Below are 26,881 nucleotides of genomic sequence, written 5' to 3'. Positions count from 1 at the left end.
CTCTATCAATTCCACACTGAACTACATTGAGGCATAAAAGTACTGCTGACCAAAACACATGGTCAAAGAGGGATGTTTTAAGGAGCATCTTAATAGTGGAAACAGGCAGAGAAGTATTGGAATCTGTTAAAACTGAAGGTCTTGATAACCGAAGGCACGACCACCATTGGTGTAATCAAAATCAAAGGATCTCACCGGACCAGAATTAAAGATATATTGCTTGGAAAAAAAATACACAATTTGTTTAAACTTATTTGTTTTGCACTCATCCAGAAATTTTGCACGAGTATCAAATCAAGAAGAAAGTGAACTATTATGATGCATAACAATGCTGATAGGTTAACAACTGAACCCCGGAGAATGCATCCATCATTACCGATTGACTGTTAACAGCCAAGTTTTTGTTAGATAAATTTTCAACCAACCAGGTTAATTCTGACTGATCAAGGTTTTGACCTGAGAAATACTGTAAACCAAATGATTCTTGCTTATTTTGTTGAGTTGAAATAGTGCACATCCACGTTCTTTCTGTCTGCAAAGAACACTACATATTAATGTGTAGTTTCCAGTACACACGTGTGCCAAACTGCAAACTCAACATTCCTGAATTGGTTGTCACCATAATTATTCACATTGAGGATTATCCAACAAATGCTGTCCAATTGCAAAATCACATCTAACATCAGATACTGTTGCAAATGTGGGCTGGTCAAATACAATCAGTACCTTGCTTGTCTCAAGAAGGGACATCTTGTTGATTTGAGCTGCCAGTCTTTGAAACCTATGACCTACATACCTGGCATCACACTGACACTAAATTTCATATATCATTTTTGTGGTAAGCAAACATCTTTAGGCTTGACAGCAGCATTGTGTAGTGATGAACGCCACTCACTGCTACTGCATAGCAGCAACTCATTCATTCATTCATTGGCAGTCCCTGGCAAATGAAAATGAGTCTCTTCCGCTCTCAGGGTGAGGCCATTAGTGGCTGTACAGACCAATGTGGCGACTGCAGGCTCTGTTATATATGGGGCAGGTGGTGGTCATGGGAAGGGCCAAATGGTGCTTTGGTGTGGCAGCATGCTCCTTTCACTGTTTATCACCTGGTTTCTGCTTTTTCCCAATGGTAAGTCACAGTGCTCATAGAATCCCTATAGTGTGGAAGCAGACTATTTAGCCCATCGAGTCCACACTGATCTTCTGAACAGCATTCCATCTAGACCTACTTGTCTTGATGGCTTCCCAGATGCTCCTCCTCTACCTTGGACAATCTTAGGCCGGTGATACCTACATGTCCATAGGATTGCAGCACTTTGTCAGTGAGGTCTTGAGGGTATCACTGAAGCACTTCTGGAGCTTGCCTGCCATTTCAAACGAGTTTTGAGAAGATTTGTAGTTCAGATTGAGGTTCTAGATGTAGGTTTGCTCAGAGCTGGAAGATTCAATTCCAGACATCTCATCACCCTACTAGGTAACATCTTCAGTGGGCCTCCGGCAAAGCACTGCTGATGATTCCTGCTTTTTATTTATATGTTTAGGTTGGTGATGCCATTTCCTGTGGTGATGTCAGTTCCTCTTTTTCTCAGGGAGTGGTAAATGGGGTCTAACTTGATGTGTTGATCGAGTTAGATCCCATCTGCCACCCCTGAGAAAAAGAACAGGAAATGACATCACCAATCCAAAGAAATCCAAACATAAAAATAGAAAGCAGGAATCATCAGCAGTGCTTTGCCCAGCGGCCCACTGAAGATGTTACTTAGGGTGACGAAACATCTGGAAATTAACCTTCTAGCTCAGCGAGCAAACCTACATTCTATTTCAAAGCTGGGAGTAGAGCACCTGCTTTTGTTGGTCATACGGATGATGTGCCCAGCCCATCATCACTGATCAAAGGTGGTCAATGCCTTGATGCTGGGGATGTTGGCTGTTAAGATGTAAGTGGGAAGAGTGCATAGAAAATGTCTCACTGTTCCACAAAAAGCAACAAAATGCATAAAATACCAATGATACCATCAAAGTGACCAAGTTGACTGCTCCTTAGTACAAAGGCAATTCAGACAAGTGAAAAGAGGCAATTTCTATGTTGTATGTTTGCTCGCTGAGCTGGTAGATTTGTTCTCAGACATTTCATCATCATGCCACATAATATCATGTGAGCCTCCAATGAAGCTCTGTTGTTCTGACCCACTTTCTATTTATGTGCCTTAGTCTGTTAAGGTGGGTGATATAATTTCCAGTTCTTTTTCTGAGAGGTTGGTAAATGGGCTCCAAATCGATGTGTTTGTTGATAGAGTTCCAGTTTGAATGCCAGGTCTCTAGGAATTCCGGTGTGTGTCTTTGTTTAGCCTTTCCAAGGATAGTTGACTTGTCCCAGTCAAAGTGGTGTCCTTCTTCGTTTGTGTGCAAGGATACTAGTGGTAGTTGGTCATGTCTTTTGGTGGCTAGTTTCCTGCCTGTCTGTCAGCTGTAGTGTTTGTTGCAGTCATTTATATATGACATTCATTTTGTTAGTTGTTGGTACAGGGTCCTTTAGGTTTTTCAGTAGCTGTTTCAATGTGTTTGGTAAGTTTGTGGGCTACCATGATGCCTAGGAGTCGTAGTAGTCTGCTCATCATCTTCGAGATGTCTTTGATGTATGGTAGTGTAGCTAGAGTCTCTGGGCGTGTTGTGTCTTCTTGTTTTGGTTTGTTGTTTAAGAATCGATGAACTGTGCTTATTGAGTACCCATTGTTCTTGAATATGTTGTATAGGGTTTTTTAGGGTGTAGATTTGCTCGCTGAGCTGTAGGTTTGATATCCAGATGTTTCATTACCTGGCTAACATCATCAGTGGCAACCTCCAAGCAAAACGAAGCTGTTGTCTCCTGCATTCTATTTATATCTTTCTCCTGGATGGGGTTCCTGGGGTTTGTGGTCATGTCATTTCCTGTTCGTTTTCTGAGGGGTTGATAGATGACATCTAGATCTATGCGTTTGTTTATGGTATTGTGGTTGGAGTGCCAGGCCTCTAGGAATTCTCTGGCATGTCTTTGCTTAGCCTGTCCCAGGATAGATATGTTGTCCCAGTTGAAATAATGGGTTTTTTTTCATCTGTGTGTAGGGCTATGAGGGAGAGAGGGTCGTGTCTTTCTGTGGCTAGCTGGTGTTCATGTATCCTGGTGGCTAACTTTCTTCCTGTTTGTCCTACGTAGTATTTGTGGCAGTCCTTGCATGGAATTTTGTAGATGATGTTGGTTTTGTCCATGGGTTGTACTGGGTCTTTTAAGTTTGTTAGTTTTTGTTTGAGTGTTGGTGGGTTTGTGTGCTACTAGGATTCTGAGGGGTCTTAGTAGTCTGGCTGTCATTTCTGAAACTTCTTTGATATATGGTAAGGTGGTTAGGGTTTCTGGCTGTGTTTGGTCTGCTTGTCATGGTTTGTTCTTGAGGAATCTGCGCACTATTATTTGAGTATCCGTTCTTCGTGAATACGTTGTATAGGTGGTTCTCCTCTGTTTTCCAAAGTTTGTCTGTGTGGTGGCTCGTTGGAATAGTGTTCTGATACAGCTTCGTTTGTGTTTGTTGGGATGGTTGCTGGTGTAGTTAAGTATTTGGTCAGTGTTTGTCGATTTTCTGTATACGCAAGTTTGTAGTTCTCTGTTGTCCTTTCTTTCGACTGTGACATCCAGGAATGTTGTTGGTTTCTTCCTCCTTGGTGAACTTTATGCCTGTGAGGGTGTTGTTGATGATGTTAAATGTCTCTTCTATCTTGTTTCGTTTTGTGATGACAAAGATGTCATCTACATAGCGGACCCAGATTTTTGGTTTGATGGTTGGTAGGGCTGTTTATTCTAGTCTTTGCATTACCACTTCTGCTATGAATGAATGCTCTTGTCTAAAAGGGTTTTTTTTCGGCTGCTTGTAGTTCCTGGGTGCTGCAGTATGTTGTGACTCATTTAAATAATGTCCTGAGGCAGCTCCATTTGTGGGTGTTAAGATGATTGCTCTTGTAGTTAAGTATCTGGTCTGTGCGTGTTGCTTTCCTGTAGATGCTGGTCTGCTGCTCTCCAGCACACCGACATACAGACTAGCAAAGAAACTTCAACGTAAACTGAAATACCTAGTAGAAGACTCACGCTACTCCATCCACTCCAACAAGAATTCCTGAACAGCATCAAAAACATTAAGATAGAAACGGATGAAGTCATTGCCCTATTCACATCAATTAACATCAGCCTAGCCAAAGATACACTGACCTCACTACTAGATGAGCCAAGGACACAAACACCAGACAGCACAAACTCCATCAGCAAGGATAACATCCTCAAGATAATAGATCTGTGCCTCACTATCCATTTCACCTTCAACAACAAGACCTACAAACAAATCAATGGGACACCCATGGGATCACCAGTATCAGGATTCCTAGAAGCAGGTGTGCAGAAATTAGAATGAACAGCCCTCCCCACGATCCAACCCAAGCTTTGGGTCCGCTATGTGGATGACACCTTTTGTCATCACGAAATGGAACAAATTAGAGAAAGCCGACAACATCATTAACAAAATCCTTACTGGTATAAATTTTCACCAAAGAGGAAGAGAACAACAAACTCCCCTTCTGAGATGTCACAGTGGAACAAACAGCCAATGGAGAGTTGCAGACCAGCGTCAACAGGAAAGCAACACACACAGACCAGATACTCAACTACAAGAGCAATCATCCCAACACCCACAAACGGAGCTGCATCAGAACATTATTTAAATGAGCTACAACACACTGCAACACCTAGGAACTACGAGCAACCGTAGAAGAATACCAATGCAATGTATTCAAGAACAATAAGTACAGTTTGCCAATTTTTAAACAAGAAGACATGATGCATCAAAGACATCTCGAAGATGACAAGCAGACTACTGCAACTCCTTGGCATCATGGTAGCTCACAAACCTACCAACACACTGAAACAGCTACTGATTAACCTAAAGGACCCTGTACCAAAACCAACAAAACAAATGCAATATACAAAATACCCTGCAAAGACTGCAACAAACACGACATCAGACAAACAGCAGGAAAGTAGCCACCAGGAGACACGAGCACCAACTAGCGACCAAAAGACATGGCCAACTATCACTAATACCCTTACACACAGATGAAGAAAGACACCACTTCGACTAGGACAATACATCCATCCTAAGACAGGCTAAATAAAGATATGCACGGAAATTTCTAGGGGCCTGGCATTCAAACTGGAACTCCATCAATAAACTCATTGATATGGACCCCATATACCAACCTCTCAGAAAAAGAACCGGAAATGATATCACTCACCTTAACAGACCAAGACACAGAAATAGAAAGTGGGACAGAACACCAGTGCTTCAATGGAGGCTCGCTGATGTTACCTAGCATGGTCCTGAAACATCTGAGAACAAACCTACCAGCTCAGCGAGCAAACTTACAACCTGAGCTACAAATCTTCTCAAAAATTGCAGGGCATTTCTAATTTATTTAGCTTAAGCTCTTCAAAATCTCAAACATGCAAACAATCAACATAAGGGACAAAAGACAAATGGTTTCATCCATACTACAGCTAGAAAAAGAACATAAGCAAGGTGGTCAAAAGTCTAAACTATAAAGTTTAAAGGCTTTTTATTTCACATGTTTCTTTAGATTTTTACAATGATCATGGTGGTTCTTCAATTTGATGATTGGTCAGGTGAATTTTGGTCTTGTATGAATTATTTTAAGTTGTCTTGGTTTTTCTTTTCCTTACAAATAGAATGATACTTTCTATCTGCAAGTTGTGGATGTCTCTTTTTCACCTCTGCTGCTCTTAGCACTTGCAGCTTTTCCACTCTGTGTAGCTCAACCAATCAGAAAATGGTTGTCAGGAAATTTCCTTGTTAGTTTCTCAGAGCTACTCAGTCTCTCGCACACCTTCTTATGGTGACATTGTGCTGCAGAGCTCAACAATATACTGCACTTGAATTTCAAGCTGCAAAACTTTCTTAGTAGTCCAAGTAAGGCAGCAGGGGTACAAATTACCCAGTGTCAACTGGGAAGGTAATGACAATACAGGAAGCTTTTGAGACATTGTAATTAGAATGAGTACACTTTAAATCATTTAACATGGATCCATTGGTGGTCTCATGCCAGAAGCTGTGTTAATTGCAGCTCGAGTAGCATATATTAAAGCTGCTGCAGTTCGAAAAGCTCATTGTTGAATTTTGGAATGCCTCCTGTCCCAGACCCTGCCTCTGGGCACTCTCTTGATGCTCTTAATGGAGTGTCTTGGGGGTCTTAAACATTTTACTTTGAACACAATGTGTTCAAAGCATGCTGATTGCCTGAACACTCCAGCTAGGATTGATGGAATCGGACCCCCTTTCCATTTGTTGGTTTTTGGAAGTGAGACCATGATTTAAGACGGAAGGCCAAGAGCATTTGTTCGGTACCATTAGAGAAGAAACTCTTGGTCTGGTGCAAAATGAGCAAATGCGAAAACATATTAGTCCATAACAAATGGGCATTATGTTAAGATGAAAGACTGGAAGTTTAGAGGGGATTTTAGGAAAATATTTTTGACCCATAGAGTGGTGGGAATCAGGAGCACTGTTTGGGAAGACAGTTAAGAGGAGAGCCTCAATCTTCGAAAAAGGTCGCTTCTTATTCTTCTAAACTCTAATGAGTATTAGCTCAACTTCTGTTTGCAAGAAAATCCCTCCATATCTAGAATGAATCTAATGAACCTTTTTCTGGACCATCTCCATTGCAAGTATATCATTCCTTAGACGAGTAATTGGATGAACACTTGTATCATAATATTCAAGGCTGTGCAATTAGTATGGACAGGAGTGTATTTTTGGTGGTACTCCACAAAGGGCCTTTTCTATACTGTATGATTCTTAGGAGACTAAAACTATTCAATCTTCCAAGTGTGGTCTTACCAGCACCTTATTTTCTTTTGCATGTGTCATCTTAATATTTTATTCTTTTTTGCTTTCAGATTAGCTGTTCATTATTCTGCTATTTTAAAAGGGCCTTTTACTTTCTTTTTTATCACATTACTGATCCCATTGGCTTTGCTCCACCTAGATGTTAGTCAATATTTATCTTTTACTCAACAGCATACAAAATAAAATCTGTTATCCTATTGCTGTGCAGTGAAGCTTGCTGTTGCTCCAGTGGTTGCCCTTAAAATTTTGCATTGTTGACTGCAAAGCACTTTAGGATATTGAGAACTTATAAAGGAAATGAAAAAAATGACTTGACTAATTCTGCTCCGAGGGTGGGTTGAGATATTTTTGCAGAGGCTTTTCGTTTCATCTCGCGAAAGGTGCCGACATGCAAGAATGAAAAGTGCGATGAAAATATCGTGTTCGCAAGTTTCTTCAAACGTTTCATCACTTGCTAGCAGCTACAACTTCCTTTCAAAGTTGAAGTGCTTCTTTCAAACTACTGATAGCTTTTACATTGCAGCAGCAATCCCTTTGGTGGGGAATGGCTACCTGTGCTCATCAAAGAAGGTGCGACTTCATCATGCGCTTTTTCCTTCAAAAAAAAATTCGACTGTAACAAGAGTCCCGTGGCGTGAAAAGGGCAATGTAAATGTAATTGTTTCATTCTGGGACTGATCTACTGTTAGTCATGCCACAACAACTTGATGGGTGCGTCGCCATGTTGAACGAATTGCCATCTTAGGGCGACGTGTTTGTCGGAAAGTGACGGTGTCACGAAAAACGAGCAGCAACCACAGCGAAGGAAATGGGAACAGGCAACCGGCAATAAATGCACCGAAAGCACTGGGATGGAGCGACTGAACGTAGGCCACGGAATTCTTGTTTTCTGTCAAGCTTGTTCTCATTGACATCCCCCCCCCCCCCCACAGACGGCAAGCAAATTTTTCTCTCGCTAACCGTCGAGGAGATTGCATACTGCGCATGCACGACGCGGGAAATAGGCGGGTGGTGACGTCGGTACTGCGCATGCGCGGAGGTGGGTAGCTTGCTGTCCAAAGGGGGGGAGGTCATGTGACCGGGCGTGAGGTTGTCGGTTAGCGGTTCGCGAGGGACAACATAACATTTATATCGGAGACACACCTTTCTGCAGCGAAAGGGAGGAATAATTGTATGTAAAAAGATGTCATATTTGTTTACTAGTTTCTCGCCTATCTTCTCAACGAGACCCCTTGTGCTCCTCATTTCAATTGAAGTTGTTAACCGTTTCGTCTCACCTTGAAATCGATGTCATTCTTTTCAGAATCTCCTCAAAACTAATCTTTTCCCCCCCACCAGCCTTGCAAACAACTGTAGCACCTCTAAACTCCCATCATTTTCCTCCCAGGTCCTTGAATGTGCAGCCAATTTTTGAAATTATGGAATAGTACAGCATGGAACGAGACCTTTTTAGCCAGTCATGGCTGCGCCAGTTGTCAAACATCCATCTACAGTACTTCAATCCCATTTTCCACCACTTCATCAGTAACCTTGCATGTTGTGGTGTTTACTGCTTTAAATATCTTGAGGTTTCCCCCCTCCACCCAATGTTATAAGTTTCGGATCGCCACCTCCTGAGTTACAAGGCTGCTGACCCAGCAATAACGACCTGGGTGTCATTGGTTGGTCGCCTCGGATCAAGATTCATGATGGAGGCGGCACAGCAAAGATGAACTCTTTCAACTTTGTCTTTTTTTAACCTTTTGAAGTATTCGAATGACGCCAGATGGTGGCAACAGTTGAAGCTTTTCACTGTATTTTACTATGCCATTCATTGCAGAATACAAGTGACAACAAATGATCATTCATAAATCATCATTCACAATCTGGATGGAAAAATGAACCTTCATCTAAAACCCTGCATCTTACCTTCAAAACTGTGACCCTTCTACTGAGGGGAAAATGTTTCTCCCTCCTATCTATGCCCCTTCCTAACTTTGTAGATCTCAGTGAGATCCCCCTTCCCTTCTGTGCTCAAAGGAAAACAACCCCAGCCTATGTGGTCTCATCAGAGTTGTTCCATCCCAGACAACATCCGGGTGAATCTCCTCTGCATCTTGTGCAATCATAGCTTCCCCATTGTGTGTTGACCAGGACTGTATGCAGTACACCAGCTGTGACCTAATTAACGTTATGTACAGAAGCAAAAACATAACTTGGTTTCTGGCATCTGCAGTTATTGGGTCTATATTTAACATGTGTATAACTCTATCATAATGAATAGATTCAAGAACAGCTTCTTCCCCATTGTTATCAGACTTGTGAACAAACCTCTCATTTTTTTTAGAATTGCTCTTTCTCTGTACCTTCTCTGTAGCTGTAATGTTATACTCTGCATTCTATCCTATTATCCTGATGTACATATTTAAGGGTATGATTTGTCTCGTTAGCCTGCAATATAATACATTTCACTGTATGTCAGTACATGTGACAATAATAAATCAAATCCTTGCTCTTGTATTCAATGTCTTGATCAATAATGATAAGTATCGCAAATCCATTCTTAACCTGTCCTATGGAATAGTGCACCACGGTCCCTTTGATCCTGTGTACTTTCTAGAGACTGACCGGTCAACATGTATTCCCTTGCATTATTTGACTTCCCAAAATGCATCACCCACACTTGTCAGGATTTACTTGCATTTGCCATTGTTCTATAGTCTAAGGCTTTCCTCCTAGCTATTTACCATGCTATCATTCCTTTTCATTTGCAGACTTCTACATTCGACATTCACATCAAGTCCATTAACATACAAACTAACAGAAATAGACTAAGCACGAAACCCTGTGGTAGCCGACTAGATACAGGATTCCAGTCACAAAAACATCCTTTAGCCATCATCCTCTGCCTCCTGTCCCAAAACCAATTTTGGATCCAATCTGCCACATTGCCCTGGATCCTGCAGACTCTTACCTTTTAAGCCAGCCTGCCATATGAGATATTGTCAAAGCCTTACTGAAGTCCATGAAGACTACAGCATCTGCACTGCTTTCATCTACAAATTAGTTTCATCTTCTCCTGGAACTCAAGTTTTGAATTTCTATCACCATATTGAAACAGTTGTTATCAGTCAGAAATCTCTCCACAGGTGACTGGCAACAGTAAATACTCCCTCTTTGGTCTGTCAACTGCATTTGTCATCCTTCTCCACATCTTTCTGCCATTGTTGAATGTTTGGGACGGTAATCACATTATCTTACTGTTGTGGTTCTGTTCACCGAGCTGGGAATTTGTGTTGCAGACGTTTCGTCCCCTGTCTAGGTGACATCCTCAGTGCTTGGGAGCCTCCAAAGAAGTGCAGGTTAGGTGAATTGGCCATGCTAAATTGCCCTTAGAGTTTGGGAGAAAGTGAGGACTGCAGATGCTGGGGATCAGAGCTTAAAAATATGTTGCTGGAAAAGCGCAGCAGGTCAGGCAGCATCAAAGGAGAAGGAGAATCGACGTTTCGGGCATAAGCCCTTTTTCAGGAATGAGGAGGGTGTGCCAAACAGGCTAAGATAAAAGATAGGGAGGAGGGATTTGGGGGAGGGGCGTTGGGAATGCGATAGGTGGAAGGAGGTTAAGGTGAGGGTGATAGGCCGGAGAGGGGGTGGGGACGGAGAGGTCGGGAAGAAGATTGCAGGTCAAGAAGGCGGTGTTGAGTCTGAGGGTTGGGACTGAGAAAAGGTGGGGGGAGGGGAAATGAGAAAGCTGGAGAAATCTGCATTCATCCCTTGTGGTTGGAGGGTTCCTAGGCGGAAGATGAGTTGCTCTTCCTCCAGGCGTCGTGTTGCCATGGTCTGACAATGGAGGAGGCCAAGGACCTGCATGTCCTTGGCGGAATGGGAGGGGGAGTTAAAGTGTTCAGCCACGGGGCGATTGGGTTGGTTGGTGCGGGTGTCCCAGAGGTGTTCTCTGAAACGTTCCGCAAGTAGGCAGCCTGTCTCCCCAATGTATAGGAGGCCGTATCTGGTGCAGTGGATGCAGTAAATGATGTGTGTGGAGGTACAGGTGAATTTCTGATGGATATTGAAGGATCCCTTGGGGCCTTGGAGGGAAGTGAGGGGGAGGTGTGGGTGCAAGTTTTGCATTTTTTTGCGGTTGCAGGGGAACGTGCCGGGAGTGGAGGTTGGGTTGATGGGGGGTGTGGATCTGACCAGGGAGTCGGGGAGGGAGTGGTCTTTCCGTAACGCTGATAGGGGTGGGGAGGGAAATATATCCTTGATGGTGGAGTCCATTTGGAGGTGGCGGAAATGACGAAGGATGATCCAATGTATCTGAAGGTTGGTGGGGTGGTAGGTGAGGACCAGTGGGGTTCTGTCCTGGTGGCGATTGGAGGGGCGGGGTTCAAGGGTGGAAGAGCGGAAAGTGGAGGAGATGCGGCGGAGAGCATCGTCAATCACGTCTGGGGGGAAATTGCAGTCTTTGAAGGAGGAGGCCATCTGGGTTGTTCGGTATTGGAATTGGTCCTCCTGGGAGCAGATGCAGCTAAGGAATTGGGAATGTGGGGTGGCATTTTTACAGGGGGTAGGGTGGGAAGAGGTGTAATCTAGGTAGCTGTGGGAGTCATTCGATTTATAGTATACGTCCGTGTTGAGTCGGTCGTCCGAGATAGAGATGGAGAGGTCTAGGAAGGGGAAGGAGGAGTCTGAGAAGGTCCAGATAAATTTGAGGTCGGGGTGGAAGGTATAAGTAAAGTTGATGAACTGTTCAACCTCCTCGTGGGAGCACGAAGTAGCGCCGATACAGTCATCAATGTAGCAGAGGAAAAGTGGACTGTTCCACATATCCAACAAAGAGGCAGGCATTGCTGGGGCCCATGCGGGTGCCCATGGCTACTCCTTTGGTTTGGAGGAAGTGGGAGGATTGGAAGGAGAAGTTGTTAAGAGTGAGGACCAGTTCAGTCAGTCGAAGGAGAGTGTCAGTGGAAGGGTACTAGTTGGTTTGGAGGGAAAGGAAGAAGCGGATGGCTTTGAGGCCTTCGTGATGGGGGATGGTAGTGTATAGGGACTGGATGTCCATGGTGAAGATAAGGCGCTGGGGGCCGGGGAAGCGAAAATCATGGAGGAGGTGGAGGGCATGGGTGGTGTCCCGAACGTAGGTGGGGAGTTCTTGGACTAAGGGGGACAGGTCCGTATCAAGGTATGCAGAAATGAGTTCAGTGGGGCAGGAGCAGGCTGAGACAATGGGTCAGCCGGGGCAGTCACGTTTGTGGATTTTGGGCAGGAGGTAGAAACGGGTGGTGCGGGGTTGTGGGACTATGAGGTTGGAGGTGGTGGATGGGAGATCCCCTGAGGTGATGAGGTTATGGATGGTCTGGGAGATGATGGTTTGGTGGTGGGAGGTTGGGTCATGGTCAAGGGGGCAGTAGGAGGAGGTGTCTGTGAGCTGGCGTTTAGCCTCAGCAATATAAAGATCGGTGCGCCATTCTACCACCGTGCCTCCCTTGTCTGGTGGTTTGATGGTGAGGTTGGGGTTGGAGTGGAGGGCTGCACGTTCCGAGGGTGAGAGGTTGGTTGAGAGGGGTGGAGAAGTTGAGGCGGTCAATGTCACAACGGCAGTTGGCTATGAAGAGATCGAGGGCGGGTAAGAGGCCAGCACGGGGTGTCCAGGTGGATGGGGTGTGTTGGAGGCGGGAGAAGGGGTTGTCAGAGGGTGGGCGGGAGTCCTGGTTTAGAAAGGAAATGGATCTGGGTGGGTTATTCTTCGGAGGGTTGGTGTGGACTTGTTGGGCCAAATGGCCTGTTTCAATACTGTAAGGAATCTAATCTCTCCAAGCGTTTATCCTTCTCCCATTCCTTTTCACCATCTATGTGTTGCATTAGCCAAAAGCACAGCATTTGTTTTCATTTGCAAATTAATAGCGTCTTGCTGTGTATCTTGCCACCATTTTTTCAATTCATCCACTATCCCCAAATCCCTTGCCTGACATCTGTTATGGCAGAGCAGAAAATCCTTCTGGTTAATCATTTGGGAGGCTGGTTAATCATTTAGGGGGACCAAAGCAATTGTCCTTGGTCCCTGCTATTCTACTCCCCAGCTGCTGCGTCCATCCCTTTGGGAAAAATCTGAGGCTGACGAAGATTTCACAAACTTAGTGTTATATTTGTCTGAGATCAGCTATCATGAAGACCACATGCTTCTGTCACTGTGGCATCTTCTGAATTTAACGCTGCTTCAGCTCTTGCTAAACACTTCATTCTTGTCTTTGTTATCTCTAGATTTGAATGCTCCAATGCACTTTAGTTGGCCTATTATATTCTAGCCTTCATAATTAAAAGCCACCGATGGTTATAGAGATGCACAGTTACTGGCATTGTTGACTCTGGTCTCACATGTCCATTTTTCCTTCCTGTAAAAATTCCCAGTTGCACTTTCAGTGTGTTCTGCACAGCAATGCTAAAATCCAAAATGTACAAAGGCAATGTCAAAGTTCAATGCTTTGCTCCAGCAACATTTTGGCTTAATTACTTCCCACTTTTTCATACCTTAATCTTGCACAATGGTTGAAGCTATGGTTTACTATGAGCTCACAAGACTGGAAAGAGACCTTGGAGTGCAGGTTCATAGCTCCTTGAAAGTGGAGTCGCAGGTAGATAGGATAGTGAAGAAGGCATTTGGTAAACGTTCCTTTATTGGCCTGAGTATTGAGTACAGGAGTTGGGAGGTCATGTTGCGGCTGTACAGGACATTGGTTAGGCCAGTGTTGGAATATTGCGTGCAATTCTGGTCTCCTTCCTATCAGAAAGATGTTGTGAAACTTGAAAGGGTTCAGAAAAGATTTACAAGGATGTTGCCAAGGTTGGAGGATTTGAGCTATAGGGAGAGGCTGAACACGCTGGGGCTGTTTTCCCTGGACTGTCAGAGGCTGAGGGGTGACCCTTTGGAGCTTTACAAAATTATGAGGGGCATGGATAGGATAAATAGACAAAGTCGTTTCCCTGGGGTCGAGGAGTCCAGAACTAGAGGGCATAAGTTTAGGGTGAGAGGGGAAAGATATTAAAGAGACCTAAGGGGCAACTGTTTCACACAGAGGGTGGTACGTGTATGGAATGAGCTGCCAGAGGATGTGGTGGAGGCTGGTACAATTGCAACATTTAAGAGGCATTTGGATGGGTATATGAATAGGAAGGATTTGGAGGGATATGGGCCGGGTGCTGGCAAGTGGGACTAGATTGGGTTGGGATATCTGGTTGGCGTGGACAGGTTGGACCGAAGGGTCTGTTTCCATGTTGTACATCTCTATGACTCTATGATTCTATTGATGCCAAGGTCAATTCATTATTGCTTATTTCCCTTTTCCTACCACCAGAGAGGTGATGACATTGCATTATAATCCCCCAAAAGTTTCCTGAAACGGAAAGGTCATGGGTCTGGGAGTCTTGGACTTAAGTTTGAGTCTGATCTGCAGAATGTGCAGTGTGTATCTCTATGTCAGCACGCGTTCCCTTTGCACATTGCAGGTATTAATACAAGGGTAGTGCAAGCACCATAAACATGGCAAGTAGATGTGTCTGTGTTTTTCTCTCTGTCATAATCTCTTGTAATTTAATTCTCTGTCAATACAACATTTTTCTTGAAAACAAAAAGCCACCAAAACATGCTACTTGATCCTTACTCACCCCACATCCCATTAATCAATTCTAGACAAATTAAACAGTTAAACAAGAACTCGGTTGTGATATTCTTCTTGTTTATTAATCCCTCCATGGTCTCACTCCTCCCTAGAGCTGTAATTTTCACTAGCGCCTCAAGTATCCAAGATGAGTGTTCATATAATTATAGCTTCTTGAACACCTCTGATTTTGATTGCTCACTAATTAGTAGCTAAACTTTCAAGAGGAAAGATCCTCCTGGACTTTGTCCTGTCCAATCTAGCTGTGCAGATGCATCTGTTTATGATAGTATTTCCAGGAGTGGCCTCTCCACGGTGGTGTCCAGAATTGACCATATGATTCTTTATTCCCTTTACTGTAGATACCTACTAAATCAAAGTTAAGTCAACACTGTTAAAATATGTTCATAGAAAGAAATGCCTGATATCGATTCCTCATACTGCCAAGGCTTTCAACTCTCATTGAAGAAAGAATCAATGGATGGATTAGTTTCTTTAATATATTGTGCATTACCTCCTGCATGCGAACCTCCTTATTATCTACAAAAGCTGAGTGAACAGAATCTTAAAAGTTCCATCTTGAAGTTAGTGAGATTTATCAGTTTGCTCGCTTGGATAATGGTTTTACAGTGACTTAAGTCGCAAGTTTTATAGATGTGGCACATTCCATTTTTCTTTGTTCCATCTAGGTGAGCTCCTTCTATTGTCACTAAGGTTTTTAGCAATAGTTCGTACTGCTCAATTGGGATGGACCATGGAAAAGAATCACTTGTTTTGTCTTGAAAGACTGCAGCTCTGTATAATTGCCTGCTCCTATGTCTTGTGTCTTCAGTGTGCACAGTAAAAAAATACTGAGTTGCTGCATGTGAACCCCCGAAAATTAAATATGTTCAAAATGTACAAATAAAAATAAGCTACCTTTTTCTTAACCCTGCTCCTTCAATCGTAAGATCATTACTGAACTGATTTTAACCTCAACTTTACATTCTTGCAAATTCAGTTCCAGTCTAATGAAGAAGACTTTAGTATCAGTGACACTAAAACACAACCTTTCGGGCCTTTTCTCAAAGCTATTTATCAGCTAAGTGTTCCTTATGCATACAACTCAAAGTTCAAGAACACTATTATCCCCTGAAAACTGATTACTAAACTTAGTGATCTTTAACTAACCCCACTCTGCAAATGGATCCTCAGTTTCCTGACCCACAGACCACAATCAGTGAAGATTCATCTCACTAACACTGAACACTGGAGCCCCCAAGGGTACATACTCAGCCCCCTACCATACGCACTGTATACCCATGATTCTGTCGCCAAATATCAGACTAATGCCATTTACAAGTTCGCTGATGACGGCAACGTAGTCGGTCGAATCTTAGATGGTGATGAAACAGACTACAGACAGGAGGTGGAAGACCTGGAAAAACAACCTAGCGCTCAATGGCGGCAAAACCAAAGAACTCATGATTGACTTTTGGCATGGTGTTACTCATGCCCCCCCCCTACACATTAACAGCACAGAGATGGAACGAGTGGAGAGTGCAAGCTCTTGGGGGTGGTCGTCCACAACGAGCTTTCTTGGACTCTTCATGTGGACACACTGGTTACAAAGCCCCAACAATGTCTCTTCTTCCTCAGGCAGCTGAGGAAATTTGGCATGACAGCGAATATCCTTGCCAAGTTATATAGGTGTGCCATCGAGAGCATTCTGTTTGGATGTATCGCTACTTGGTATGGCAACTATACCGTTCAAGATCGGAGATGGTTACAAAGAGTGGTGTACTTGGCCCAGATAATCACAAAGGCCAACCCATGTATAAAATCCATCTACCAGGCCCTTTGTTAAGGAAAGGCCGCCAGCATTCTCAAAGATCTGTCTCACCCTGGCAATGTTTTTCTACAACCTCTATTACAGGAGAGTAGGAACAAAACCTAAACACATGCACCAGCTGGTTTCGAAACAATTTCTACCCTACTGTTGCTAAAATACTGAATGGACTCTCAAACTCTTAACATTCGCCTGTACCTGTGTTTTTGTTTTTGCTGCTGTTTACCTATTATTTACTTAGCTATACTACTTAACTATGTGATCTGTCTGTATTGCTTGCAAGAGGCCCTAACAGCTTTCTCAAATGAAAATAAATGATTCCATAATATTTCAAAGAAAATTAGGGAGATGTTCTCTGCCATCCTGGCCAATATCTATCCCTCAACAAACACCACTGTTAAGCCACCACTGCTTCTATGACTTTGTTGAATGCAAACTGGCTGCTACATTTCCTATAGTACAACAGCGACTACATTTGTGAAGTGCTTTGAGACAGTGAAAAGTGCTGTAAAATGCGAATTTTTTAAGGCACAAAACTGTTGGTATCTCAAAAACAATTTCTCAACATATTCAACGGATCTTTTCCTGCTTAAGTTCATGAGACTAGCAATTAAAACTTCATTCTTCTTCCACATAAACATAAGCATGCCCCCAGTAGGGGAAAAAAATTCCTTAAGATAACTTTGCTGTCAGTCCACTACTTAAATGGACTTTCACATCACAAAAGTAGATCAAACAGATGAAAGGTAATTACAAACATATTCTTTCAACAAAACCTGAATAGATTCTGGTTAGGTGCAGAGCATTTTCATTTGAAGGTTTCCTAAATAGTCAAACAATCTTTTTACATTATCCACCATGTAAGGCTGTTTGAAACAGATTGATTGATTGAAAAATCAGTTCCCCTTCTGCTGAAAGATATTAAGTATTTGGGTGTAGAGTGAGGATATGTTTGAGGTGGTGTATCATTTTAATCTAGAGCAGGCTTTATGATCTTTGAATTTTAGACAAATCAAAACATAGGTCAGGGATACAGTCACATGCTTTTACAGGTTCTGAAAACTTCCTTAAATAGAAGATTTAATGGTCAAATAAAGACAATTTATTTTCCTTATTTCCTAGTTTCAAGGTAAATTTAAAGCAAGTTCTAATTATCTTAGCAATTCTTTCAGATCCTCTTGCGTTTTTACTATTTCCTTCTGTTCAATCTGTTCATTCTTCACGTGCTTTTCTTGCAGTTGGATGACAACAACTTGTTTTTTTTTCTTATTAACCATGTGTGTCTTCTAATTCATTTAATTTTTATGCAAAGCCTGTTGAGGGCAATACAGACTCCCAGAGGTGAGGGGAGGGGCAAATTTTTGACTTCATCTTCATCACAACATTTTGTCCCATTTCATCTCTGACCTTTTTCTTTAGTGCACCAATGTCCTTCTTTGTGGTCTTGGATCATCATTTTTTCTATAAACTCAGCAGACCAGTCCTAGATATTTTCCAATCAACTTGCCTGGCTCAGAGATAAGGACACTAGTACAACACCCTAACAGCCTTAACCAACTCATTCTTTATTTTCAAAATATAACCTATTTTTCTAATTGGCTTGTTCAGGGATATTTTTAATAGAATCTACAGTGTGGAATATGCCATTTGGGCCATAAAGTCCACTCTGATCCTCCAAAGAGGATCCCACCTCCATACCATTTAACCCTGCATATCCCATGGCAAATCCACCTAACCTGAACATTGTTGTGATTTGGAGGTGCCACTGTTGAACTGAGGTGTACAAAATTAAAAATTACATAACACCAGGTTACAGTCCAACAGGTTTATTTGGAAGCACTGGCTTTTCAAGCGCTGCTCCTTCATCGGTGGTTGTGGAGTATAAAATCACAAGACATTGAATTTATAGCAAAAGTTTACAGTGTGGTGCAACCAAAATTATATATTAAAAAAGACCTGGACTGTTTGTGAAGTATCTCATCTTTTAGAACTACCGTGTTGGTTTCTGTTCTTTCATATGTAAATCACAGAACTTTTTAAAATTACATTCTCAAGTGAACTTTAACAATAGGTGCCATGTTGGCCCAGATAATGCATTGAAGGTGTGAGGTACCCTGTGTGAGGCTGTCTGTGCCCCAATGTTCAGACTGATTCTATTTCTAAAAAAAAGGGATTTAGAGAATCTTCCATGGATTCATGCAGTTTTTTGAGCAAAGTAAAATGTAATTCTGCAAATACTCTTGTGGGGTGAATTTGTATGTGTTTGTGTGGGGTGAGGGGGGTGGTAGTGGTATGAGCATTTGTGAGAGAGTGAGAGTGCAAAGGGGTAGAAGTCTGTGAGAGGGTGCAAGTGTGGGTGTGTATGTGTGAGCGTATGATAGAGAGCTTGTGTGTGAGAGAGGGTCTGCATCAGTATATGGGTCTCTGTGTGTGTGGTTGTGAGAGTGTGTAGTGTAGTGGGGTCACCTGTAATGTGACATGAACCCAAGGTCCCAGATGAGGCCATCCCCATGGGTACTGAACTTGGCTATCAGCCTCTGCTCAGCCATTTTGCATTGTTGCCCGTCCCAAAGTCCTCCAAGGCGGACTTCGGGACAGGCAACAACGCAAAGTGACTGAGCCGAGACTGATAGCCAAGTTCAGTACCCATGGGGATGGCCTCAGCCAGGACCGTGGGTTCATCTCACACTGCAGGTGACCCATTGAACTACATATTCTCATAAACCTTCTCCCCCCTCCCCCCAACACACACACTGTTCTACAGATCCATACACTCATGCAGACCCTCTCATACACTCACACATACACATGCACACTCTCGCAGACTTACAATTCTCTCTTGCACACACGCACTCTTACATACACTCATACCCCCCACACAGACACGCACGTGCACACACACAAGTTTGTGGAGTGAATTTGTACTTGCAGAATTACATTTTAGTTTGCTGAAAAACTGCATGAATCCATGTAAGTTTTTCTAAATTCCTTTTTTAGAAATAGAATCAGTTTGAACATTGGGGCACAGACAGCCTCACACAGGGCACCTCACACCTTCAATGAAATATCTGGGCCGACATGGCACCTATTGTTAAAGTTCACTTGAGAATGTAACCTTTTTTATAAAAAAGTTCTGTGATTTACATATTAGCTTACTTCGTGTGGAAACACGCCCTTCGGCCCAACAAGCGGACCTGCCGAAGCGCAACCCACCCAGACCCGTTCCCCCACACCTAACACTACAGGCAATTTAGCATGGCCAATTCACCTGACCTGCACATTTTTGGACTGTGGGAGGAAACGGGAGCACCCAGAGGAAACCCACACAGACATGGGTGCTGTGAGGCAGCAGTGCAAACCACTGTGCCACCGTGCCGCCGACACGGTCGTTCTAGAAGATAAGAGATGTAACAAGCAATCTAGATCTTTTTCAATATATAATTTCAGTTACATAGCAGTGTAAACTTTTGTTATAAGTTCCGTGTCTTACGATCTCATACTCCACAACCACCTGATGAAGGAGCAGCGCTCTGAAAGCTGCTTCCAAATAAACCTGTTGGACTATAATCTGGTGTGTGATTTTTTTTAAACTTCGCACATTATAGGACTATGGGAGGAATCTTGAGCACCCGAGGAAACCCTTGCAGGTACGGGGCAAACTCCACACGGACAGTCACTAACAGATGGAATGGAACCCGGGTCCCTGGCGCTGGGTGGCAGCAGCGCTAACCTCTGAGCCACTGCCGCCATGTTTGGAGCTGTTGTGACTTGGACCTGGACCTCTCGGTTTGTGGGTACGATCATTACCACTGCACCACAAGGGGGCTGTGAAACCATAACACTGCCAAACTCAGTTTGGAGATGTTCCTGCATACTCCTCTGGAGTGGATGGCACTCTAAACCAGGCCTCCGGGTCCAGGGATAGGAACGACCACTGCACTACAATAGGCTTATTAAATGTGAGTCTTCGCCACTCACTTGCTACCAAAGTCTTACGTCAGACGTTGGTCTAATTGTCCGGCTATGCTATCACTTCCATGAGTGCTAGTATTGCCAGAAAAGACGGAGTATACAGAAAGGTTTCGGGGATTCAAAGTGTGTAGGTATCTTAGAGTCCGAGGAAAGGGTAGAGGGGCTTGTAGTGTCAGGTTATGTGTGTTGCGCGGGAGTGAAATTCTGTGGACTGATAAATGCAGGGCAAAGTCTGTTTGGCGGCGTACGCCTCCCCACTTCTTCCTTCACGTAGATTTCTTTTTTAAAGAAGTACTGTATCCTATCTGAGAGCTATAGCCAATCGCATTTTGGTATGGATTGGGTAATATTGGGGTCAATTGAGTTTGCGCTTTCAGCAAGCTCAGTTGATTCCTTGTTATTTCTTTATATACCACGGGCAAGGTAAAAGGAAATAGCGAACTAGCAGGGGAAGAAAAATAGCAGCAATTCAACCAGGCAGTGGTTGGTAAAACAACATGCAGCGGAGGTAAAAGGCCAACTAATTAAGGGCTGTTCAAACAAAATGATTATAACTTATATGCCAGCATTTTCCTCTTCCTTGTCCCGTTAGTACCTGCATCTCAATACCTGGTTGCAATAAATAGTTTGAACCAAGCGACTAAGGTCAATCCTGGTTGAACATTGAATATGAATTAACAAGTGTACCGCGGGTGCTGTAAGTAACTGATTCATTTTGATTTTGTGGTTATGTGTTCTGCAATCTCAATTTTTTTACAAAACGTTTGTCATTATTTTGTTTTTCTTTCTAGTTTTACTGGGTATATTGGCTGCCATATTCGACATGATATAAAATGAATGTTCTAATAAATCGATTTGGTAGAGTGAAGCTACGAATAAGAAATGGCAATCCATTTTATTTGGCAAATTGCAATCAAAGACTTTTCTGGACATTGAAGACACAATTCAGATCATTCTCAAATAATAAGACTTGTAAGCCTCAGAATTTCACAGACTATGAATCTATTAAACAGCAGTACAAACCACAAGTGCCAGAATACTTCAATTTTGCAAGTGATATCCTCGATAAGTGGAGTGAAATGGAAAAGGTACTTTAAATACAAATTATAACTGTACTATACAACAGGGTTATAATGCAAATATCTGTGAAATTAGAATGGTTTATGAATTCACCCATGTTAGGAATAATTGAATAGTTGGTTAGTGCATTCTCTACTTCAGGAAGTTTTAACTTCTGCAAAGTTAAGACTTTTGCCAATTATGGCCATTCTAAAATGATAAATGTGTTAATATGTCTTGTTCAGAACTAAGAGAGGAAACCTATTTGGCATGATTTTCTAAAATTACAAAAACTATACAAATATTCATTTAAATTTGATTTTTAAATGTACAAAATTGTTAGAAATGGGTAATTTCAAGGACAGTGAGAGAAAGTGAGGACCACAGATGCTGGAGATCAGAGTCAAGAATGTGTGCTGGAAAAGCACAGCAGGTCAGGCAGCTTCCGGGAGGCAAGAGAATCGAAGTTTTGAAGATAAGCCCTTAATCAGGAATCAGGCTTGTGGGCTCCGAGAGATAAATGGGAGGGGGTGCGGTGGGGTTGCAGGGGGCGGGGAAGGGAGCTGAGAATGTGATAGGTAGATGAAGGGGGTGGAGAAGGTGACAGGCTGGAGAGGAGGGTGGAGCGGATCGATGGGAAAGGTGATTGACAGGTCAAGAGGGCAGTACCAAGTTGGAGGCTTGGGACTGGGATAATATTGGGGGAGGAGAAATTAGGAAACTGGTGAAATCCACATTGATATCGTGTGGTTCCAAGGTGGAACATGAGGTGTTCTTCCTCCAGGCATCAGGTGGTAAAGGTTTGGCGATGGAGAAGGCTCAGGACCTGCATGTCCTTGGTGGAGTGGGGAGGGGGGTTGAAGTGTTCAGCCGCGGGGCAGTGGGGTTGGTTGGTGCGGGTGCCCCAGGGATGTTCTCTGAAATGATCTGCAAGTTGCCGGCCTGTCTCCCTGATGTAGAGGAGACCATATCGGGTGCAACATTTACAGTCAGTAGCATTGGTGCAGGTACAGTAAATTTCTGTGGGATGTGGAAGGATCCTTTGGGGCCTTAGATGGAGGTGAGTGGGGAGGTATGGGCACAGGTTTACACTTCCTGCAGTGGCAGGGGAAGGTACTGGGAGTGGGGTGTGGGGGAGAGGGGGGAGTGCGTGGATCTAACAAGGGAGTCACAGAGAGAATGGTTGCTCTGGAGTGCTAATGGGGTGGGGAGGGAAATATATCTCTAGTGGTGGGGTTTGTTTGTAGATAGTGTAAGTGGCAGAGGATGATGCAATGTAATGCCTCATATTCTGCCTCGGGACCCTGCAACCACCCAGAATCAATGTAGATTTCACTAGTTTCCTCATTTCCCATCCCCCCACATTATCCCAGTCCTCAGCGTCCAGCTCAGCACTGACCTCTTGACTTGTCCATCAGCTTTCCTATCTAGCTACTGCACCCTCCTCTCCAACCTATCACCTTCCCCACCTTCATCTACCTATCACATTCTCAGCTACCTTCCCCACCCCCCTCCCATTTATCTCTCAGCCTCTGGTCCACAAGCTTCATTCCTGATGAAGGACTTATGCCCAAAATGTCGATTCTTCAGCTTCTTTGATAATTTCAGGGACAGTATATCACTGACCAGAACTTGCTATGAAAAACAAAATCGTGGTAGTATTAATACATAGATTAAACTTTCTAAAAAGAAAATGTGCTGAGTATTTTTTTCACTAAATCTTATTCAAATACAGTGTTTTCTGTGGAAAACATTTTGAGGTATGGTGCCTTCAGATACTTGTTTTTTTTACATGTTTGATAATTCCACTGATATTTTCACATTTCACATTTCAGGCTGGAAGTAGAGGTTCAAATCCTGCTTTCTGGTGGTTGAGTGAACACGGGCAAGAAGTGAAATGGAGTTTCCAGGATCTTGACATTTACTCTAAGAAGGTGGCCAATGTCCTGTCAGATGCCTGTGATCTACAGTTAAAGGATCGAGTCATTGTTATTCTGCCCAGAGTTCCAGAATGGTGGCTTATAAACATAGCATGCATTAGAACAGGTAAAGTATTGTGGTCAACATGTCTTGAGATGGATGTTTAGTAAAAGACATCTGAATTGGTTTGAATTGAATTAGCTTTATTGTCTCACAAACTCAATGAGTACAGTGAAACATGTATACATAACCACCTGCAGCACAATCTTAGGTACACTTTCTTTAGTCACAAGGTCTTAGAAAATTGAGAAATAAAATATCCAGCATTCCAAAAATAAAAGTCCAGAACAGCGCTTCTCCAACCCTTACCTGGCAGTTCACCTCCAGTCCACACCCACCCCCCGCTTCAAGACCACACTGGGCTTCACCCTGAGGATCATGACACTGGGAAATCGCTCTAGACTGCCCCGCTGAGCCTGAGAACCCCAGGACATAATAGGAGCTATCGTCAGAGGCAGGGAGTCATCTGCCAGGAGGGAAGAAGAGAAAGAAAACACCAAGAAGGGAAAAGAAAGAGAAGAAAAGAAGGAGATGATCGGGCAGAGCGGACGATCTCTGACTGAAGCAATGTACTCTGCCACCAATGTACTCTGCCACCAACTTGAACCATTTCTTTATTTTGCTGACCTATAAGAGATTGTATCATAGCAACCAGACTCAAAATCAGAACCTTGTAAGGAGTTCCAAATAACTCTTGCATGTTGCTCTTAGTTGACAGATTTGTAACCATTTTTGTTTTAAGCCTGCAATTATTGGCAAAATGGATGCTGAGTTTGGGTGCATCAATGATTTGTGGCCTTTCCAAACTATATGTAATTCATTCGCCTCCCACTTAATTACACTTGCAGGTCATGCATTGATAGTGACATTGCATTTGTTTTAATAAAACTATATCTGTTAAAAAAAAATTAAGTCATTATTAGCGAGATTTGAGAAGATTTATTCTGGATGTAGTTGTAGTTCTATTCCCCAAGCTGGGAATTTGTGTTGCAGACGTTTCGTCCCCTGTCTAGGTGATATCCTCAGTGCTTGGGAGCCTCCTGTGAAGCGCTTCTGTGATGTTTCCTCCGGCATTTATAATGGTTTGTATCTGCCGCTTCCGGTTGTCAGTTCCAGCTGTCCGCTGCAGTGGCCGGTATATTGGGTCCTGATCGATGTGCTTGTTGATTGAATCTGTGAATGAGTGCCATGCCTCTAGGAATTCCCTGGCTGTTCTCTGTTTGGCTTGTCCAATAATAGTAGTGTTGTCCCAGTCAAACTCATGTTGATTATCATCTGCGTGTGTGGCTACTAAGGATAGCTGGTTATGTCGTTTCGTGGCTAGTTGGTGTTCTGGATGTAAGTTTGCTCGCTGAGCTGGAAGATTCATTTTCAGATGTTTCATCACCATACCAGGTAACATCTTCAGTGAGCCTCCAGACTAAGCACTGCGGGTGTTTCCTGCTTTCTATTTATTGAGTTTCCTTGAGGTGGTGATGTCATTTCCTGTGTGGTGTCATTTACTATGGTGATTTCATTTCCTGTTGTTTTTCTCAGGGGGTGGTAAATGGGATCCAAGTCAATGTGTTTTTTGGTAGAGTTCCGGTTAGAATGCCATGCTTCTAGGAATTTTTATACATGTCTCTGTTTGGCTTGTCCTCGGATGGATGTGTGGTCCCAGTCGAGGTGGGTGTGCTTTCTTATTTGTATGTACGGATACCAGTGAGAGAGGATCGTCTTTTTTTGGCTAGTTGACGTTTGTGTATCCTGGTGGGTAGTTTTCTGCCTGTTTATCCAATGTAGTGTTTGTTACAGTCCTTGCACGGTATTTTGTGAATGACATTAGTTTTGCTCGTTGTCTGTTTAGGGTCTTTCCAGTTCATTAGCTACTGTTTAGTTTGTTGGTAGGTTTATGGGCTTCCATGATGCCAAGGGGTCTGAGTAGTCTGGCAGTCATATCTGAGATGTCTTTGATGTAGGGGAGAGTGGCTAGGGTTTCTGGACATGTTTTGTCTGCTTGTTTGGATTTTTTGCTGAGAAATCAGTGGACTGTGTTCATTAGGTACCCATTCTTTTTGAATACACTGTATAGGTGAATTTCCTTGGTGCTGCAGTGTGTGGTGGCTTGTTGAAATAATGTTCTGATGCTGCTTCGTTTGTGGATGTTGGGATGATTCCTTCTGTAGTTCATTATTTGGTCCGTATATGTTGTTTTCCTGTAGACACTGGTTTGAAGTTTCCCATTGGCTGTTCGCTCTACTGTGACATCTAGGAATGGCAGATTGTTGTTGTTTCCTCCTCTTTTAGTGAATTTTATGCCAGTACTATGAACCTTCTAGCTCAACAAGCAAAACCTACATCCATTAAGTCATTACATTTGTAAGAAAATTAACCAGGTTCTGTTGGTAGATTTTTGGTGTTTTAGTGATCCAATTGAACCTTCAGTTTTGGACCACTAATTTGTAGTCCACTCTAGGATAAGAGATTCCCTTGAGGAATATACAGTAATAAGACTGAGTAGTAACAAATTGGATAGCTTGGATGCAGTGGTAATGTCCCTATCTCTGAGTCAGATGTTTTAGTTTTAAGTCCTTTTCTAGGATTTGAGACCATGGAAGGTGTGCTTATGAAGCAGCCAAGCCACGCAATGATATCCTACATATTCTTCCAGAGTTCAACCCTTCATACCTCAGGCTATTGATTTTTGTGAGCTGCAGAAACGGTCATAAGTATACCACAGACCCATAGAATAAAATGCCTACAGTGTGGAAGCAGGCCATTCAGCCCATTGAATCCACACCAATCTTCCAAAGAATGTCCCATCCAGACCCACCCTCTTTTCTCTTTCTGTAGCTTGCATTTCCCATGGCTAATCGACCTCACCTGCTTATTCCTGGACACTATGAGCAATTTAGCATGGCCAATCCACTTAACCTGGGACTGTGGGAGGAAATCAGAGCACTGGAGAAATTCAATGCAGACACTGGGAGCATGTACAAAATCCACACGGCTACCTGATGAAGGATCAGCGCTCCAAATTCTAGTACTTCCAAATAAGATTGTTGGAGTATAACCTGGTATCGTGTGATTTTTTTTTAAACTTCGTCTACCCCAGTCCTATACCAGCTCCTCCACACCAAAACTCCACACACAGTTACCCAAGGGTGGAATCAAACCAATGCTGTGAGGCAGCAGTGCTAACCACTAAGCTACTGTATTGTCCATAACCCTGTACTGAATAATAAGACATAAACAGAAAATACTGAAGTGTTCTGCAAGGTAAGCAGCGTCTGTGGAAAAGAACACATTTAACTTTTAAAGTCTATGACTTTTTCAGAACTGGAAGACATTATAGCTACAGCAAAGAAGCAGCCCTCTGAAAGCTTGTACTTCCAAATCTGTCATAAAAATGGGGTGGCACAGTGGCTTAGTGTGGGTGACTGTGCAAACTCCACAGACATTCCAGGCTTGGGTGACTGTGCAAGCTCCAC

General features: G+C 43.1%; 1 protein-coding gene across 9 annotated transcripts in view; it reads left to right on the top strand.

Annotated features, from left to right (window-relative positions):
• The window catches only part of LOC140464620 (acyl-coenzyme A synthetase ACSM3, mitochondrial-like), an 85,176-nt gene that overhangs the window by 614 nt on the left and 57,681 nt on the right, over positions 1–26,881 (top strand). For 2 of the 9 annotated variants that reach the window (XM_072559931.1, XM_072559924.1), the window contains exons 1-3: positions 20,248–20,359; positions 21,164–21,460; positions 23,267–23,477. In XM_072559931.1, the coding sequence (XP_072416032.1) occupies positions 21,206–21,460; positions 23,267–23,477 (466 nt within the window). In that variant the 5' untranslated portion in view covers positions 20,248–20,359; positions 21,164–21,205. Of the gene's footprint in view, positions 1–20,094; positions 20,195–20,247; positions 20,360–20,396; positions 20,500–20,646; positions 20,664–20,863; positions 20,881–20,966; positions 21,070–21,163; positions 21,461–23,266; positions 23,478–26,881 lie in introns of those variants that run through there. The other 7 variants (XM_072559926.1, XM_072559925.1, XM_072559930.1 and 4 more) reach the window with 7 other exon arrangements.

Source organism: Chiloscyllium punctatum, chromosome 40, assembly GCF_047496795.1.
Source record: "Chiloscyllium punctatum isolate Juve2018m chromosome 40, sChiPun1.3, whole genome shotgun sequence".
Lineage (NCBI taxonomy): Eukaryota > Metazoa > Chordata > Chondrichthyes > Orectolobiformes > Hemiscylliidae > Chiloscyllium > Chiloscyllium punctatum.
The sequence above is the reverse complement of the archived record's forward strand: the minus strand, read 5'-3'. Positions and strand labels throughout refer to the sequence as shown.